Below are 18,720 nucleotides of genomic sequence, written 5' to 3'. Positions count from 1 at the left end.
TGTGCTTTAGCTCCACTGAGTTACTCCAGCTGGGACCATAAAAATTTAGAGAATTTTTTGTTGAACGCTTCTGGCTCCAGACAGCACTTACCACTACTCAGCCAAAGCATGTGAGAGATGTACATGGGGAAGCGAAACAACCTTTCAGAACAGTCCCTGTGGCTTCTGACAAGGAGCAAAGCTCAATTACACCTAACAGAGCTTTATCTCCACACAGCTCTGCAGACACAGTCCAGGCCACTTCACACCTATTTAATCTCTTCCAAGTCTTCTGCAGTGTAAAAGGAACAGCTTCCTGTTAAATATCAGGAATAGCAGTAGTTTAAACACACAGTCAATCACAAAAATCACGAAACGGTACTACAAAGGAAACTGCATGTTTGAGAGCTCCCAGTTAAAGTGCTGCTTATACAACACATCACACTCCACCTTGGACTTCTGAGAACGGGACCTTTCATGTGTTAACCCACTACAAAGCACTTCAAGTGAAAGTAATACACAAATACTGGCATTTCTGTTCATCTCTGTAGTTCAGGAAGCATTTCCATGGTTACAGTGTTGATCACTATTGGCTCCAGGCACATTCCAAATCCAGACCAAATGCATAACTTGGCATTTTAAACAGCCCTAAAAGTTGCCCTGCAGGCCAGTTCTTGTAACCTGGCCTTGAGTCCCTCTGAGGTGACACAGAATCACTGACTCATTCAGGTTGGAAAAGACTATTAATGGAGTCCAACCATTAACCCAGCACTGCCCAGTCCACCAGTGAAAAGGCAGCACACTGCTCCCTATATCCTCCAGGTGACTCCAAAAGCAGTCACTGAAACTGGACAACTATCCAAGCAATCTCAGCATCCACACCACATTCCCAAACTTTGGTATTCATCTCAGTTTGTCTTTCTGTGTTTAAACTTCTGTCCTTTGAGGTCACCATGGAGGGATCACCTCAGGAGTCCTACTGAAATCAAGATATTCTTACTGCACAAAACATTTTCCCAAAGCATGTGGACTTTGGGGTACTACTTTAGCTGTCAATCACAAGACACTGTTTGCAACAAGTACCTCTGGTAGCTGTTACAGAGAATGTTTTGAAGAAACTCAGGGTAAGAATCAGCTAGATAGGATTATGCATATTTATATACATTCTATTAACAGGAGTTAGAACTAATTATTTTCTATTAACATTTTTAAAAGTTACAAAAAAAAGTTATTAAAAGTTACAGAAAACATCAAACTCAGCCTCAAGAAGATAGTAACAATTTCAGGAGGGGAACAAAACCCCCTTTCCTTGTATCAATTTAAGAAGTTTGCATGCATTTCAGAATTTAAATTTACATTCTCTGTGGAGTAAATGTGAAGCAAATAAGTGCTCATTTTTCTGCCAGCAGACAAGCCAGAAATCAGAAGGATTTCACGGGCAGCTCATTGAAAGGATGCTCCACCTAAACAGGACTTACAACCAAGTATCAGTAAAACTGTCAGCTTATCCCAGGAAGCACTTGGTAATACACATTCATTACAAGTTTGAGGTATACTAAAAAAAGCATAATTTGTTTAAGAATGCCCAAAACCAAAAGTAAGGTAGGTGGTAGGAAAAAAGGCAAAAAGCAGGAGCAAATTCTTATTGGGGGGACTGGAAGTTCTGCAACAAACTCCCTCTGTATTGGCGCATAAATGCATTGGCTACAGAGTTAGTGACTCTCAGTCTCAGCATCCAGTGTTTTCAAACATGAATAAAGTTACTTTAATACTTTAATATTTCATTAAAATAATTTAGACCTTATAAATAAAGCAGGAGATCCAAAACAGGCTATGAAGCAACCTTCTAGGTAAGTGGAATTTTACTGGTAATTCGCTGCTGAGTTATGAAACTGCGGTCACCAACCCACCAAGCAAGCCAAGGGGCTCTTTCCTGCACCAGGAAAAAACAGCCAGACAGAAACCTCAATTCTCATGAGGGATGTGACCAGTCAAGCCACCCACACAGGCTCCTTCTCCACAGATCAGTATTTTATCCCTCTCAGTGTACCCTTCAAATTCAACATTTTCATTTCAGAAAACTGCTCACAGAGAAGCTTTACCAGCAAAATTATAATGGCCTGATGTTGCATGTAATGAAACAGGAAAGAACTGGCTCTAACCAACCTAAGAACCACTTTGCTACATGCAGCAATGCTGTGTTCTTCCAGATAAACATTAAATCTTCAATGATTTAATGCAACTTCATTCAGATTTCTGGTGGTGAAAGCTACACTGATTCAGCAGGCAGAAGAGTTTGGGGATAAAGGATCTGACCTGAAGACAAGGGCTAACATTCCATGTTTTATCTGTAAAAGAGGATCCTTAATAACCACATGCATACCTCAACGGGACTTTAATTTGAAGAGTGTTTCTTTAGAACAGATCTGAGTCATCTGTGGTTTCCCTAAATAAACCTGCACAGGTGGAGCTGTGGCCTATTATATTATTGTCTGTGACCCTGAACATCCATCTTCAGAAAACACATTAATGACCAGAGCAGGATATGAGGAGAAAATGGACAGCCTGTGTCAGAGTTTTAGAGTTAAACCTGCTTTGCCTCTCAGGCATTCACAAAAGAATCATTAATTATTTTTTCTTCCCCACTTTGGGAAGCCCAGACAGCCCAGAAGAGCCCAAAGCACAGTGGCACTCTACTGAAGAGTCAGCAAGCCTAATTTCAATTGCAGTGTCTGCACAATCTTGACACACAATCTCTAAAATGAGAAGCTGGAATAGAGAAGTTGGGCAAGCACAACTCCTTCCTCGAGAAAAACAAAAGATTAAGGACAGAAAACCCAACTATGCTGAATGCAAATAAAATAATTTTAATCTTCCTTTCCTTTGGAGTAGGCTGGGAAAGCCTGATCACTCAGGTTAGGCTGGCTTATGACTTAGAGACCAAGATCAAATTGCTGGTTAGAAAGAAAACAATTGCCAGTGCTCTGGTCTGGGCTGAAGGTGGAATATCAAGGACAGACTTAGCAGCCTTGCTGCTCCAAGTCTTCAGTACAAACAGACCTTACCTGACCCAATGGGGGCAACAGCCATACCAGATGGACTTGCAATTTCACTGCAACTTGTTTATATTAAATGCATTTGCCAAAACTTCTCTATATTCAGAAAAAAATTATTTGCCCTGCCCATGTTCCAAGCAAGACAGATGGAAATCAGCCTGGCCCAGAGGCCACGTAGCTCCGAGCACAGCACTCTGTTTGACAGAATGTGCCCTGCAATTAGAGTTAACTTCAGTAGTTCCTACGATAGAAAACTTGGCTTCTGACCCCAATTGCACAGGACACGACTGTTTTGGCTCAAGGTTAAAATACTATAGAGAAGAGACTGACCTCCAAAAGAGCATCACAGCACAGGCTGGCGACAGGCCAGTGAAAGCTTAAATGCCTGGAGACCAGCATGTGATTACTGGGGAATGTGAGCTATTCCCAAGCATTTCCTATTTCTCTTCAACACTGGTAATACACAAACCTTTGCATAACACAGGAACCTACCTTTCTTTGAAATTTTTTTAAGAGACACACATAAAACCCTCTGTAAACCATTAAGCTTGTCTCTCTGTTTCTTTTAAATAACCATTATTTATCTTGCAGCAGCTGAACAATCACAACTGTGTTCTGTGTTGCCAACAGGCATCTCGAAGGCACAGGGTACTGTCACAGTGAAAGCAGAATTTGGTACTTGGCTTCCCCTTTCCTTTTCCAGTTAACCAAACTGCGTGCCTGGTTCCTCTGCAGTCAGTTTTACTTTAAAATTCAGCTGCAATCCCACTGTGTCCACTGAGGATCTATTTTTAGTACAGTCAAATATTCCTTACTGCTCTATTGTACCACACTTAAGTCTCACTTTTATGAGCCCTATAATTAGCATTCGTCACTTGTCTGGTCTTAGAATCAGCCACTTCCAATAGAAAGGTCTGTTAAAACATGTTTTACACATGGAATACGTTAGGCTATTTTAAATAAAATTATTATTGTGCAGACAAAATCTAATTTAGGAGTGGAGGAGGAAAGGATGACTAAAGCACTGCTACAGTGTGGGCTCAGAATTCCTCATTAAACCATTTTCTGAGAGGTTAAAGACTTGTAGTACCACAAAGAACAAAGACTCCTGATCTCCAGCAAGATCCCCCCCACCCCCCCATGAAGGTTCAGTGAAACAGGTTTGACTTCATTGCCTCAGACTTCACCCACCAGGTTTTCATTTTGCCCAGAGGCAATTGGTCTCTAAGCCCTGCACTGGTGATTTCACTCTTCCAAGACCGTAATCAGTACACTGAGCTTTGCCAAAAGGACATAATTCAAGATAAACAGCACGGCTCAACCATAAAGGTCTCAGTCTGGCTTTTGGACCAGTAAGATATCACCTTTCAGGCAGAAAGCAGCCATCCTCTATTAAGCAAACCCAATAATTATTTTTTTGAAGTACACCAATTAAATCTTGACCATTCACTAATGCCAATGCAATGTCATCAAAATGCAGCACGATAGGGTCTGGAGCCTACAGGCTATTTACCTCTTAAGCTAGGAAGTAAAGTGTAACAAAAAAATTCTTTCCCTTATATCCATGTCTGAAGTACCAAAGATCCTTAAAAAGGTTAAAACCTGATGGTGGAAGAACAACAGTACAGAGCAGGGGTTCCTCATGTGAAATCATAAACTACCAAACAGACTAAGACTCAACACCATGACAAATGAGTATTTAAAAACTGAGGGAGACACCTGACAGATCCACCAGGGCAGGCAGCACTGAGAACTGAGTTGGGTTTTACTGCCCCTTCCAACACAAGGAGCAGCAGGAGTGAGGCTGAGTGAGCCCGAGCCAGGCTCCAGAGAGAGGATCCATCTCTTGACAGGGCATGTCATGGAACACTAACTCCTGCTGCAGGGTGTCACAACAGAGCTCACTCAGCTCCAGAAAGGAATTGGGAGGCACAAGAAATCGAGCACATGCAATGCTATTACAGACAACAGCACACTCTGGACCAGAAGGGCTGTCAAGACACATTGCTGGAGGATGAGAGAGTATCCTAAGAGAGTGTTACCATATGTTTATCTCACTCTTATCCTCTCCCCTAGAGGCAGTTACTGCCCTTGGCCACTGCCAGAAATGCAGCACTCCAGCTACAGAGGCCTTTTATGGTGCAATTCAGTTCTGTGGTTGTTGTTAAGAGGCAAACAGAATCCCCTTCCCTCCCCAAACCAAATATATCATTCAGATCTCAATAACCAGGTAATACCACTGGCATGGTAAGGTGGTACAGCTTCTGCACCCCTGAATCTGCCTCCCCAACAAAATACAGACTGAAAGGTACCACCTCTGTTCAAAAGCCAATTAAAAAAGAACAGTCAAGAGTCATTTGATTGTTTTCTAAAAAGCTATTAAAATCATGCATTATAGAGAATCAATTTTTGTTCTTTACCCTCCTTTACAGCAAAGAAAGGTAAACAAAAGCATGAATCGGTTTAGTCAGCACAGAACAAACAAGTTTGAGTGAAATTGCTTTAAATCCTGTTCATTACAACATCAGTGGCTGCACCACGCAGACCATGAAACACTTCAATAGAAATAAGTAATTTCAGAGAGCCATGGATTCAGTAATGAAGAATTTATCTACAAGCCAACAAATTGCACAGCAAAGACAGTTTTGCCAATCATGTAGTATAATTTATACAGTGAATGAAATAGCCAGGGAAAAAACCATCCTCTGGAAAAGGTTCTGCTGACTGATGTTTCTGAACTGGACTCAATGTCCCTGGCATTCCCATTTTGCACTAAATGAAGAGACACAAAGCACTTGAGAAAGGAAGTGCTCTCATCAGGAAACTGTTTCCTTTTGCTGTGGCATAAACAACTAGAAATGGCACATTGCCATCCTGACCATCACCAGGGAAAAATTCATTTTCACAAAATGAGATCTATTATTACCAAAGCGATATGATCTAATATTACAGCAGCAGCAGGAAAGGCAGAAAATTATCAGAGAGGCTGAAATGTTGAGGTTTGCAATGCAGTTTTCAACTGCTACACAAATTGATCTGCATATATTTCAAAAGGCATCTATACTCAAGTTTTGAGAATATAAATAATGTCAGAATGGAAACTGTTGCAATTATCCAACAGGTAATTCATAACCCTATGGAGTCAGATATTTAACCTCATAAATCTGACCACGACAAAGCATCAAAATGCTATTTTAAGGGAATCCAAACACATAATATAAGAATTAAACAAGTTTAAATAGAAAAATAATTTTTAATACAAAAGGGTAGCTTTCCTTTGCTCCCTCCCACGATCCCTCTGCTGTCAAAGACAGTAAGTTCCAACAGCCCTGTGACATTTTTATTTTTAAATTTGCTGATATATAGAACCCAAATCTAATTATCATAAATTAAAACTCAAGAGGAAACCAAGATTAAGAAATATAAAGTTTTATACATAAATACAAAGCAAAACCAGCAGTCCACTCACACATGGTCCAGTTGGAGCATATGAAATGTAAATTTTTAATTTTCATTTTTCTAAGGTAAAGACAGATGCCCCTTTATGCCAAAGGAACTCACAGAATCCACAACTCTGAGCCATTAGGCACAATTTGCAAGTACTTTGCACTGCTAAATAATACCTGAAGACTGCTGAATCAAGTTTCTAATGGCCCCTTCATTTACTGTTAGAGCAATCCACTCCTGCATTTTTCAGACTGCAGATCCCTAATTATTTCCACAGGGATTCAAGGGCTCCCACAGTGCAACATGTACTGACAAAGGCCCTGCTGACTCGCTCTTTCCTGGGACCAGCTGCCACCAGCTCACCCACAGCACGGGGGGGACGAGCACCTGCTCCCACAAGGGAGCTCAGCAGTTGGGCCGACAAGATATTTATCTTCCTTTCCTCCAGGACAGCTGGTGACCAGCCTGTCTCCAGAACTGATGAACGTGTCTGTGCAAGAAAGCAAGAGCAGCAACCTGGAACACCAGCTTAGCTGTAACGGGAAACCACATAGCTGGGGATGTTCCTCTAACCCTTGGAACAGAGAGCCTGTGAATCACAGGCTGAAAACCTCTGTGGACTGAACTGAAACCAGCATTACTTGAGCAAAGCAATGCAGAGAAAAGCCAAGAACTCTGGAGAAATTTTGATGGCTCATTGTTTGCTTGTGGTCTCTTGGCAGCACTGCCCCACACTGCAGTGGAGCCCAGACAATGCCAGATGCTTCTTCCACAAGATTCCAACCATGCTGCCACTGGATCTTCCACCAGTGCAGGTCCTTGGCATGGCTCTGACCTCAACCAGCAGTGACTGATGACGACTGAAACCTGCTGCAAATGGACTGTGAGAAAGCCAAATTATTAAATTACCCGTAATAGGCCTAACTTAGCATTTTACATCAGCTGCTAACCTGACCTGTCTTAACTCTATCACAAAAATGAGATTAAAAGTTAATAATTCAGCTTAGCAGCCTAGTTCTCCATTTAGAATACATCCACAGTAATTTTAAACTACATGAAAAATCAGAAGACAAATTCACTTGGGGAAAAAAATACACCATTTAATACTAACCTGTAATTAATTTCAACTTCAGCTAATTAACAGATTTCCTTGCATATTCTTAAAAGATTCATTCTGCATTCAGATTGCAACAGTTTAAAGATTACATTGCCAGCCTTCATCCCAGACACATACTGAATCCAAACTATGTGCAAAGCAAAAGTAATCATGGTTACAAGACCACCCCTTCAATTCTGTGTTCCAAAACCTGGACTCTGATGGAAGGTGGTTTATGGAAAGTGCTCAGGAGTTGCCTCCAGTCCCTCAGGATCTCCTTTCACTTCCTTTTACATGAAGTGCTTGTTTCCAAAATGCACAGCAGTTGAAATATTCCTCAGTGTAAGAGCTCCACAGAACAGGCAGCACAGACTGTCCACACTGGAGGTTCATGTAGCTGTCCATGAGATATGAAAACACCTCATTCTGATCTCTAGGCAACCCCTGGCTTCTCATTGAATATGTTTTTCTAATTAACACACAAAAAATACCCCAACTCTTACCCACAGGGTTTTGAAGGCTTTTATACATTCTTTTTAATGGCTAACCACACGTTAGGCCATGAGCATGAAGTTACACTTTTTCCAGACTGTAACTGTAGCACCATGTGTGTCCAGGACTCTCCAAAATGTGAAACCACTTCCTTCCTGCCAGACTCCCACCTCTTTGAGAGTTTTAACTCAAAGGCAACGTTGCTTGGCTGATCATCAGAACCTGCAGCAGCATCTCACACCAGGGACAAAACACCTGCAAAGGGTGAAAAGCTTGGGGTGCTTTCAGAACAAAGCAACGAGAACGGTTTTGATACACATTTTTCTTCTACTGACACCTTTCAGAGTGCGACAGTAGTGGGGGTTTAGCTTTTAAAGTGTAAAAGAGTTGTTAAAAACTGACTAAAAGGGTTTGGTGAACAAGAGAACTGCAGCTGTCAGCTACAGTCGGGTCATGTGTTTGCCCACAAAAAGAAAAAAAAAAAGCAGGAAGCAGCCAGGCATGGAAATATCTAAGAGTAAGTCATGAAATAACACGTAAATTGCACCGTTAGCAGCTTACTAAGTCAATATTTTCCCCCAGTGCTCAAGTGAACTCTTACATTTGTTTGTTACCCACGGCTCATTCCAAACAAGTGGCCAAATAGTCATTGGTTCATTACAACATGTGCAGACACAGGAGACCATCAACAACGCAAACCTCCAGTGAAACTGCGGGCACTCCATATAAAAACAGAAATTCCATACAAGGCTCTGCTCCACCGCAGTTTTACCAACACATTTCCAACAGCAAACAAGCCTGAGTTTCCAACAAAGGCAGGAAGCAAAGGAGATCAGAGTCTGGGAGTTCTACAAGACAGGAAAACAGCCAAGCAGTTTTGGGAGTGGACACCTGGGCTGTTCCCTTCCCTGGGATTTAAGTATCCAAGACAAATCCTTTATATCCTTCTCTATATATTTAAAGCCTACTTTGTGCTTTTAGAAGCACTTGAAGAAGAGCTTCCTTTTTCTCACCAGCCTCTCAGCCCCTCTTCACATGATGTGTGGAATGCATTTTTATCCTGGAAAAGGAAACGAGACTGAAAGGAATAAAAATTGCAAGAATTTATGAGCAGGTGTGGCTCTTGATACAGTTTGGGGGATTTTTAAATTACTTTTTAAAGTAGTAACTTTTATAATGAAAAGATAATAGGAAATGATCAGGAAGCTCATTACAATCTAGATCAAAGGATCATACTTTGATTAGTCAATATGAAAAAACAGATAATTTTTTTCTAATCTACTCTGTCACTGAAGCATGTTTGACCCATCTGCAATCTTATTACTTATCTGTAATTTAGGGATACTTTAATTCATGAGACAGACCTTAAAAACTATTTCTTTTCAGATCTGTAAAACCACAGAAAGCCAGGCAGCCTGTTGTCCAAAAGCAGCAAATTTGAACCATTAAAATAATATAATCAAAGACACTACACATTATACCTACTAGGAAAGATTTATGCTTGAGATACTTTAGATATTCCATCAGAACAAAGGAAAAATGCGAGATCGATTTTTTTTTTAAATTCACATTTATTTCTGAAACTCAGTAATTTGTGGCTGCAAATAGGTCTTTTGCTAAATGGGCTGAAGAGCAATACATTTTCCACAGAGCTTCCATAAATTGAAAAAAAACCCCTCCTTCTGGTCAATGGTTCAATTCAATGTGTATTTTTTTCCAAAATCTTATTTATTTTCCATTTGCATAAATTCCACCCTTGGAATGTCATTGCAGCTGATTATCCATTATTTAAATATACTTTGGAAATTAAACTCAAGGGGAATTATCTAAAGTATGTCAGACTGAAAATGAGTTGTGAATCTCCAAAGTTAATTTTAGCCTCATGTATGTTAAGGAAGATTCAAGTTCTTAACTGCCTTTTAATATTAAGAACTACTTATTCAGCAAAGTCCCTGTATTACTTTAAGTGTAAACCTCTTTAAGCTACTATAAAAAAATTGAATCTGTAATCTTTAGAAGTTTTATAAAAGCAGCTTCTCAGTTTTTCTCCAGTATATTCAACCTTGGTAACTTGACAAGTGAGTCTAAATAAACAGCCATTTTTCCACATTTCAGCTGCTTCCAGCATTACATAAACTCCAGCATGAACAGGAGGAAAAGCCAGGCAAGATTCTATTCAGCCTGATGAACAGCTGTGCAAGCTGTTGGTCTGGGTGGTTTTTTAAAAAAATATATATAACACTAACACAGAGATTTCAGGAAGTTAATTATGACATACACGCCACAGAACAGCCAAAAATCATCATGTGAGCTTCGGAAAATATTTGGTGAAATCATCTTGCCTGTGTTAGGTGTGTCAGACTAAACTATGGTAATTTCTAGCCTATGATTCAAGAATCTTTTCAAGTTCAGGAGAGAGTTTCCTTACAAGATTTGCATCTTTGATATTATCTGGAACCACACAATTTGCCAGTAGAAGGAAATCTCCAAGGGAAGTGGCTTGTACTAGATTTTACTTAGCTGGCCCTTAATGATGAAGGAAGGCAAGAAGCTTTCAGTAATGGACCTCCTGATCTCTACCAACCACAGCACCTTCACCAGTGCCCTCCCACATCTGGGGGATGAGGATTCATGCCTTGAATTCATTGTCATAGAGACACACCAGGGTTCAACAGATGAGTTTTGGATTTCAGTGGAGGAGCATCGCAGAGAAACTTATTTTCAACATCAATTCAACTTTGGAAAAGAATTCTGACTGTGTCTATTTTAAAAGCCTTTATATCATAATTGTCTGCAAAACACTTGTCTTGTCAATCTTGGCTTAGATCAAAGTGGAATTAAATTCTGGTTTTTGTCTTAATATAGAGCTGCACTCACACTTCACAGAGAGAACAAAGTTCTCTCAAAACACACTAGAGCTGCATGAATGGAATGCTGATTGTGCTCCATTCTCCCTCAAGTACCTCCTTGAAACCCAGGAAAGGAAAAGTGGGCAAATAGGAAGTTTGTAGTCTAAATGATCCACTCTGCAAGTGGCATTCACTTGGTTGCTGATAGACAAGAATTTAATGCTGATTTCTCCATCTGAAGGCTAAATATTAGTTTGACTTAATGAGCTCCAATTTTTAATTGGAACATGTGAGTGCCATGATCTGATAAAGGGACTGGAGTTGGACCAAGGGTTGAACTTGATGATCTCGGAGGTCTTTTCCAACCCAATCCATTCTATGATTCTGTGTATCATCCAGGAAATCTTCACAGTGAAGTCCACATGGGCTCCACTGACACTGGTGAACTTCATTACTACTCTATAAAATTAATTTCCAGTTTCATAGAAAAGCCAGGAAAGGAAGGACAATTTGCCAAACAAAATTTTTAAAAGGACTCAGCACCTTAACAGAGTTGAGATCCCACACAAGACCCAGGCTAGAAACAGTGATTTTTGTTAGACAACTGAGCACACAGGACTCTGCTGCCACATGGACCAGACAAAGGCTTTTCACTGACAGATCTGTGGGTTTAAACCTCTACTTGAAGACACGTTCTTCTCTCAAAGGTTGCATGCAAAAGAGACACAGGGAAAGAGAAAAATCAAATAAAACATACTATTAAGTCACAGTTGGATGCTTTAAATTCAAGCTTAGTATATGCCAGGCCATGTACCTCATTTCAGAAGACTGGTGGCATTGTTAAAATAACATTATAGCACTTTTTTGTTGAGAATATGCAACATAGTGCTTCCACTTTGGTAAGCACAAAATTTGACACAAATATTCCTTCCAGAAATACTTTAGCTGCTGATGCAATCACTACTCCACCAAGGGAAAACTGCAACAAAACAGTAACAAAACATCAAGCTAACATATACTGTTTATACTCCTTACAGAATTTGTCTCTCCTCTACAAAATACATGGACAGTTTTGATGGATCGTCCCCAGGAATTTTACAAGTTTTAAAAATCAGTAACAGAAGTGAAATAGCAGGAGGAGGATGTTCATCCAGTGCTCATTCTGAACAAGTTCAAGTGATAACTCACTGCCTTGACATAGACTAAATAAATCATAAGTATTATCGCTCATCTAAACTTCAGACCCAGAAAGGATCTTGTTCAGCTGTTTCTTTTTATAAACATTCTTCTCCTCTTAGTTCACTTTTAATTTTCCAACTATTATTTTATCTTAATTGCATATGTACTACAGCCTCTTTCTCTCCAAAGAAAAGCCTTAAGGTAAGGAAAGGCTTAATATTTGCTAAAGATTATTCTTCAAATATTATTCCCAAGACACAGAACAGTTTGAGAACTCACAGTTCATATTAATAGTCAGAAGTGTTTCTAATTACACCCAATAAAGAGTTGTGGAAAAATCCTGGTATCAGCATTTTGACTCAAGATATCCTTGAAGAGATAACTCAAGGGAGACGATTTTTGCCTTCAATTCAACAGCGAGGTGAAGACTCATCAGTCCAGCAAACAGCCAGAGAGTTTTGTCCAAGAAAGCAATTTTGGCTGATTAATCTAAGAGCCAGTATAACTTCACTGAAGGCTAAAGTTACATACACCATCACATTTAAATTAGAAACCGCCTGAAGCCCAGCTGTCAGTGTACCAAGGTCCTAAAAGACCTTAAACATACCACAGTCTGATTCTTCTGTGCTCAGAAAAATAACCACTCTCTGCCTTGAAGTGTTTGCAGGAGCAAGACCTACATGTGTAATACCAGAGGCAGCTTTAGGAATAAGATAAAAAGGAATGGAAGTATTCCCTGTAGAGTGACCTAATCCTTTTTTTTGCCCTGTGACTGCGAAGGATCACTTCTGTAAGGAACTCTGCACTCCAAACCATGTGATCTATCTAAATATTTACACTATGAGCACTATTAAAACTCTCCTCTGAGGCCATTAGACATAGTATTTTCAGCAAGTGAAATAAAACAATTATTATTTAGATTACAATTTAGTTTAAACTGTTTTTATCAGGGAAAAGCTCCTTAACTGCTCTTTGTAACTCATGAGAGCCCCACAGCTGTGGCTTCAGCTGAATAGACTAAAATGTCAAATTACTTTCTGTTTTCAAAAAAAAAAAAAAGGGAGGGAGAAGGGAAGAGGTAGAAAAGAGAAGGAACCTAATAAAGACAGAACCTAATTAGAATTTTTTTTCTTTTTCAGCACTATTGTAACACTATCACACAAATTATCAACCACACTCCCAAAAGGCTTTTTGTTCATCTCTCTGGACTCCCTAGAAAGCTTTTTCTTCCCTTACATCAAAGTATCACCAGGATCCTTTCTCCCTTTTCATTCAGGCTTATCCTTGCTTTGATGACTTTCTCTGTGCTCTCTAGTCCTGTAAACTCTACACCAATGAAGATACAACCACAACAATCTTTTAATCAACATACATGACACTTTCTCCCATTCTAGAAGAGTTTGTTTCCAGTAATCAACTGGGCAGGACACTTCAATCCTACTTTTGTTCTAACTTTCAAATACATCTGTAAATTTCATCTGTAAATTATATCTAAACATTGGGAAAAAAGGAAAACATTATGTAAAAAAATACTCTGGGCAGAGAAGAAGCCATCAAAACACATACATCTCATATTTTACATATTGTTTCAGCTTTGTATATTCTACACTACCTATGAAAGAGCCCAGCAAGTACTCAGCAATACAAGGGGCTGTCAAAGAAGAAAATTACAGCAAAAACTAATACTTACAGCCATAATTAACTCAAAAGGGTGTTTATACACCCGCACGGGGGATTGGTACTTCTGCACCATTGCTGCAGTTAGGGGAGATCAACTCAAACCTGAAAAAGAAATTTTTAAAACCATTTGTCAGACGTAGGAAGCCATTTTCAATTTCCTCATACAATTATCCTGTGCGTGGTACCACACTAGCAATTCCACAGGAAAGCCTTCACAATTCCATGACTTTTTTTAAGACCCAAGGGGGCCTTGAATAGCTAAATATATATATATATTTGTCAGAAATGACTTATCATTTCTTCTAAGGACAACATAAAATTAGCACATTTTCAGTCTACTTTTGGTAACACGTCTTTAACAGGGTTTATGACTCTTCGTCAGGATGGTGAGACTTCCTGTGCTGCTGCTGAGAACCAAACACTGACACATCCCAGCGCCAGGCAGGGAAGCATTTCCCAGTCCCCCAGCACTGTATGTGGGCTGCCCTGCTCAGAAGCTCACGCTGAATGGGGACTGGGTAAAAAAAAAAAAAAAAAAAAAAAAAAAAAGGAAAAAAAGAAATACAGAAAACACAAGAGGAGGTTAAAAAAACCAAAAATGTTTAAAATGGATCACTGCAGCACAGCGATTCAGAGCATTCCTTCATAATCGCCAGATAAATTTAATTAAAACTTTTGAGAGAGAAACTTATGAGAGAGCTGGGGGAAAAAAACAACAGGAGAAACTGCAAGAATTCCACTATACGGCCAGAAAAAATTTCTCTGGCAATACAGAGAGGAGTTATTCCAAAGGCTTCGCTTCTGCTTTCCCCGGCTTGACCCGAACTCTCTCGACTGCAATTACGTTTATTGAAAAATCCTGGCAGCAGCACTCGCGGATGAGCCGCGGGCTGAGAGCCAGCGTCATTTCGGCGAGAAATGGGTTTGTTAGAGTAACTTCGCTTTAATTTTGTGTCCTCAGTGCGCTCTCACGTTCCTGCAGCGCTGCGGGAGCGACTCCGGCTCCGAACGGGGCTCGGCGGCTCCCGGGACACGGCAGGAACCAACAAACCACCCCCAGAGCAGCGGGAAAGTTCTCCGACATCACATTCCAGAGCGGAATTTACCCATGACTACCCTGCATTTTACAAGAAAACCACCTGAATCAGCACAAACAGCCGCAAGCCCTCTGTAATCCCCGGGCAAAGAGGAAAATAAAGAGTTACACAACAAAGAAACTCCGGCGTTCCTCCCGCCGCGGCGGAGCCGGGACATCCCGGGATGGGGGGACACCGGGACATCCCCGCGTTGTCCCGGGAGATCCGGGACACGCCGGGAGGAGACGGGCGTACATCAGTGACAGCCCAGAAAGGATGAGAGACATGCCGGGAGGGGACGGGACAGGATGGGATAGGAGGAGACACCTGTGAGAGCCCCTCGTTGTCCCGGGGGATCCGGGACACGCCGGGAGGGGACGGGCGGCCATCAGTGACAGACCAGAAAGGGTGCGGGACATGCCGGGAGAGGACGGGACGGGATGGGATAGGAGGAGACACCTGTGAGAGCCCCGCGTTGTCCCGGGGGATGCGGGACATGCTGGAAAGGGACAGGGGAAACAACTGTGAGAGCCCCGCACTGCTCCAGGGGGATACAGGGGATGCGGCACAGTCCAGGAGAGGACAGGAGGGGACAACTGTAACAGCTCCGCGTTGTCCCGGGGGAGGCGGGACACCCCTGGAAGGGACGCGACGGGATGGGGGGGACATCAGTGACATCCCCGCGGGATCTGGGACACGCCGGGAGGGGACGGGACGAGACTGGACACCTGTGACATCCCCGCGGGATCTGGGACACGCCGGGAGGGGACAGGAGGGGATGGGACACCTGTGACATCCCCGCGGGATCCGGGACACGCCGGGAGGGGACAGGATGGGATGGGACACCTGTGACATCCCCGCGGGATCCGGGACACGCCGGGAGGGGACGGGACGGGACACCTGTGACATCCCCGCGGGATCCGGGACACGCTGGGAGGGGACAGGACGGGATGGGACACCTGTGACATGACCCAGTTGCCCCGGGGGGATCCGTCCGGGGCCGCCCTCCCAGTGCTGCGACTCCCCTCCCCACCATCACCAGCACCACCGGACCGGACTCAGCACCACCGAACCCACCACCAACACCAACCCGACCGAATCCATCGGCAGCACCACCGAACCCACCACCACGACGGAACCCACTACCACGACTGAACCCACCACCACCACCACGGGCAGCGCCGGTCGCTCCTCGGGGCTCGCCGCGGCCAGCGCGGAGCGGAGCCGGCAGGGAGCGGGCGGACAATGGGAAACTCGCGGCAGCTCTCAGGGGAGGGGTGGGCAGGGTAAGGGACGGGACGCAACCCCCAGGCTCTCTCCACGCTCACCGCTGTCCCGGCGCTCACCGCCCGTCCCCTCATTCCGCCGCCGCCGGCGCTGCTCGGGGGGGGCTCCGCGCCCGTCGCTCGCCGTGCCGGGCGGGGGCGGCCCGCGCGCATGCGCCGTGCCGGGCAGGGGCGGGGGCGCCGGCGCGCGTGCGCGGAGCTGCCCCACGGCGAGCGGGGAGAGGCGGACAGGGAGGGTCAGAGAGTGGTTTGGGTTGGGAGAGACCGCAAAGGTCGTCTTGTGTCACCCTCCGCCGTGGGTAGGAGTATCTTCTACGATCCCAGGTTGCTGCAAGCCGCGTCCAGCCTGGCCTTGAGCACTCGTAGGGTTGAGGCGGCCACAGCTTCTCTGTGCCTCAGCACCCTCACTGGGAAGTTCTTCCTAACATCTACGTCTCTCCTCTTTTAGCTTGAGACCGTTGCGTTTTGTCCTGTTACTGTCTGCCGTTATAAAAAGTCACTCTCCACCATTTTACAAGCTGCTTTTAGGCACTGGAAGGGGCACTGAGGTCTCAGTGGAGCCTCCTCTTTTCCAGGCCAGACACCCCAGCCCTCCCAGCCTGTTGCTGTGCCAGTGCCTCATCACCTTCATTGGGGAAAAACGTCCCAATACCTAATCTAACCCAGCTCTCTGCCAGTGTGGAACCATTCTCCCTTATCCTGCCAAGTATTTCTTGTAGGCTCCCTTCAGATGCAGCATGAAGGTGGGTCAGGGGCGGCTTAGGCTGGATAACAGGAGGTGTTTCACCCAGAGGATGGTCAGGCACTGAACAGGCTCCCCAGGGCAGTGGTCACAGCATCAAGCCTGTCTGAGTACAAGAAGTGTTTGGACAACACTCTCAGGGACATGGCAGTGTTGTTGGGGTGTCTGTGCAGGGCCAGGAGTTGGACTTGATGATCCTGATGGGTCCCTTCCAACTCAGCATATTCTGGGATTCTATGATTCTATACTAGAAGGCCCCAGTTAGGTCACTCCGAAGCTTTCACTTCTCCAGGCTGAACAATCCCAATTCTCCCATCCTTTCCTCGTAGCAGAGCTGCTCCAGCCCTCTGATCATCTTGGTGCCTCCTCTGGACTGGCTCCAACAGCTCCGTGTCCTTCCTGTGCTGGGACCCTGGGGCTGGAGGCAGCTCTGCAGGTGGGAGCTCAGCAGAGGCGCAGAGTGCCCCTCACACCCCCAGCCAGGCACACACAGGAGGACACGGGGAGCAGGACATGGCACATACAATCATGTTTTGTACACTGCCAGAGTAGCACAAACTGTTAAAATAAGGACTTTGAAAGTTAGGGGCACATGCCTCTGCTCCCTTCAACAGCATTATTAATGCATTTTGTTTACCCAAAGCATCATTTATTAATGGCTCACTCCCTTAGAAAATAAATCTACTAAAATTCAGAGTCATTGTTCTGTGCTTGAGGTGCAATTCTTTCCTTAGAAAAGCTGAATTTGTAGTTACTATTATCAAGGGATTCAGCTACTGTTCCTTCTTACACAAGCCTTATGTCTTTTAGAGTTAGCCAAGCACAGTCTGTTGTCTGATCTGAAACTAGTCCTTACAAGAACTTGTTTAATGTGTTGAGAAATTGTTCCTCTGAGTCTTTTTTCTGTTGTGGCACTTGGCCAATTGCCTTCATGTAGCTGAACTTAACTAATTAATCTAGTAACTCTGTAATTAGATTCAGTTATCTGATTGATATTCCCTGCCATTATGCCTGTAACATCCTTTTCCTGCTCTGAAAGCCTGAGATATAATTCTACTGGCATAGCAGGGCGAGGAATTTACGCCCACTCAGATTCCTCTTTGTTCAGAACACTTCTGTCTTTAGATTCTGGGAAATGTTTTAATTCTTACTGACTGCCACTATTGCACTTACCCAAATGGCTGTGTAACCAGAAAAGCTTTATTTGGACTTTTAAAGATATTTACGCAGTTTATTGATGGAGTGAAAGCACTGAAGTCCATAATTTAGTGTCTGAATCAATCATGGTAGGTGTCTCAGCTGTTTTCTGCAGAAACAATAATCTTAGCCATATAGACAAAGAAGAAGAAATTAATACAGTTTTAAATTTTTCTATTATCATTTCTATTCCTGTTACATCTTCTCATAAGGAAGCTCCAGCCGTGCTCTCTTAGCAGGAATGTATAGGAATAAACCTGTGGGTGAAATGTTTCAGGAAAACTGCAAGGCATGCTGGAGACTGGAGCCCAGAAGACAGAAGCTGAAAGTGCAAAGTGTTCAATATTTTCAGAAAACTCGGAGTGCAGCTTGCCAGATATGAAGGGAAGTTTGGCCTTAGGGAGGTTATGCAAGGTCAGTCAGTTCCCTCCATCTGAGCACTTTTCCTGGATTGCATTCCTTCACATTATGAACTTTGGTTATACAACTCAAAGTAATTGTTATCTTGCTTCAGGCAATATTGCCATGGCAATTAATGAGAAATATTGGTAGTCAATCCTTTGTTAGTAATAATATCTATCTTAAAGTACAGTTGCCTCAGAGCAGTGCAGGGCTTATGTGTACCAAGAAAAGATTCAAAA

At 43.1% G+C, this 18,720-nt stretch overlaps 1 protein-coding gene across 1 annotated transcript in view; it reads right to left on the bottom strand.

Moving 5' to 3' along the window:
* SEC14L1 (SEC14 like lipid binding 1) overlaps nt 1–16,294 on the bottom strand; it is a 42,442-nt gene extending 26,148 nt beyond the window's left edge. Inside the window, exons 1-2 of the mRNA XM_071573617.1 lie at nt 16,183–16,294; nt 13,789–13,880 (exon numbers count right to left, since the gene is read on the bottom strand). Of these exons, the coding sequence (XP_071429718.1) occupies nt 13,789–13,851 (63 nt within the window). The 5' untranslated portion in view covers nt 13,852–13,880; nt 16,183–16,294. The remainder of the gene's footprint in view (nt 1–13,788; nt 13,881–16,182) is intronic.
* Nucleotides 16,295–18,720: the final 2,426 nt, after the last annotated feature.

This window comes from Pithys albifrons, chromosome 19, assembly GCF_047495875.1.
Source record: "Pithys albifrons albifrons isolate INPA30051 chromosome 19, PitAlb_v1, whole genome shotgun sequence".
NCBI lineage: Eukaryota > Metazoa > Chordata > Aves > Passeriformes > Thamnophilidae > Pithys > Pithys albifrons.
This window is presented reverse-complemented; position numbering and strand designations above follow the sequence as displayed.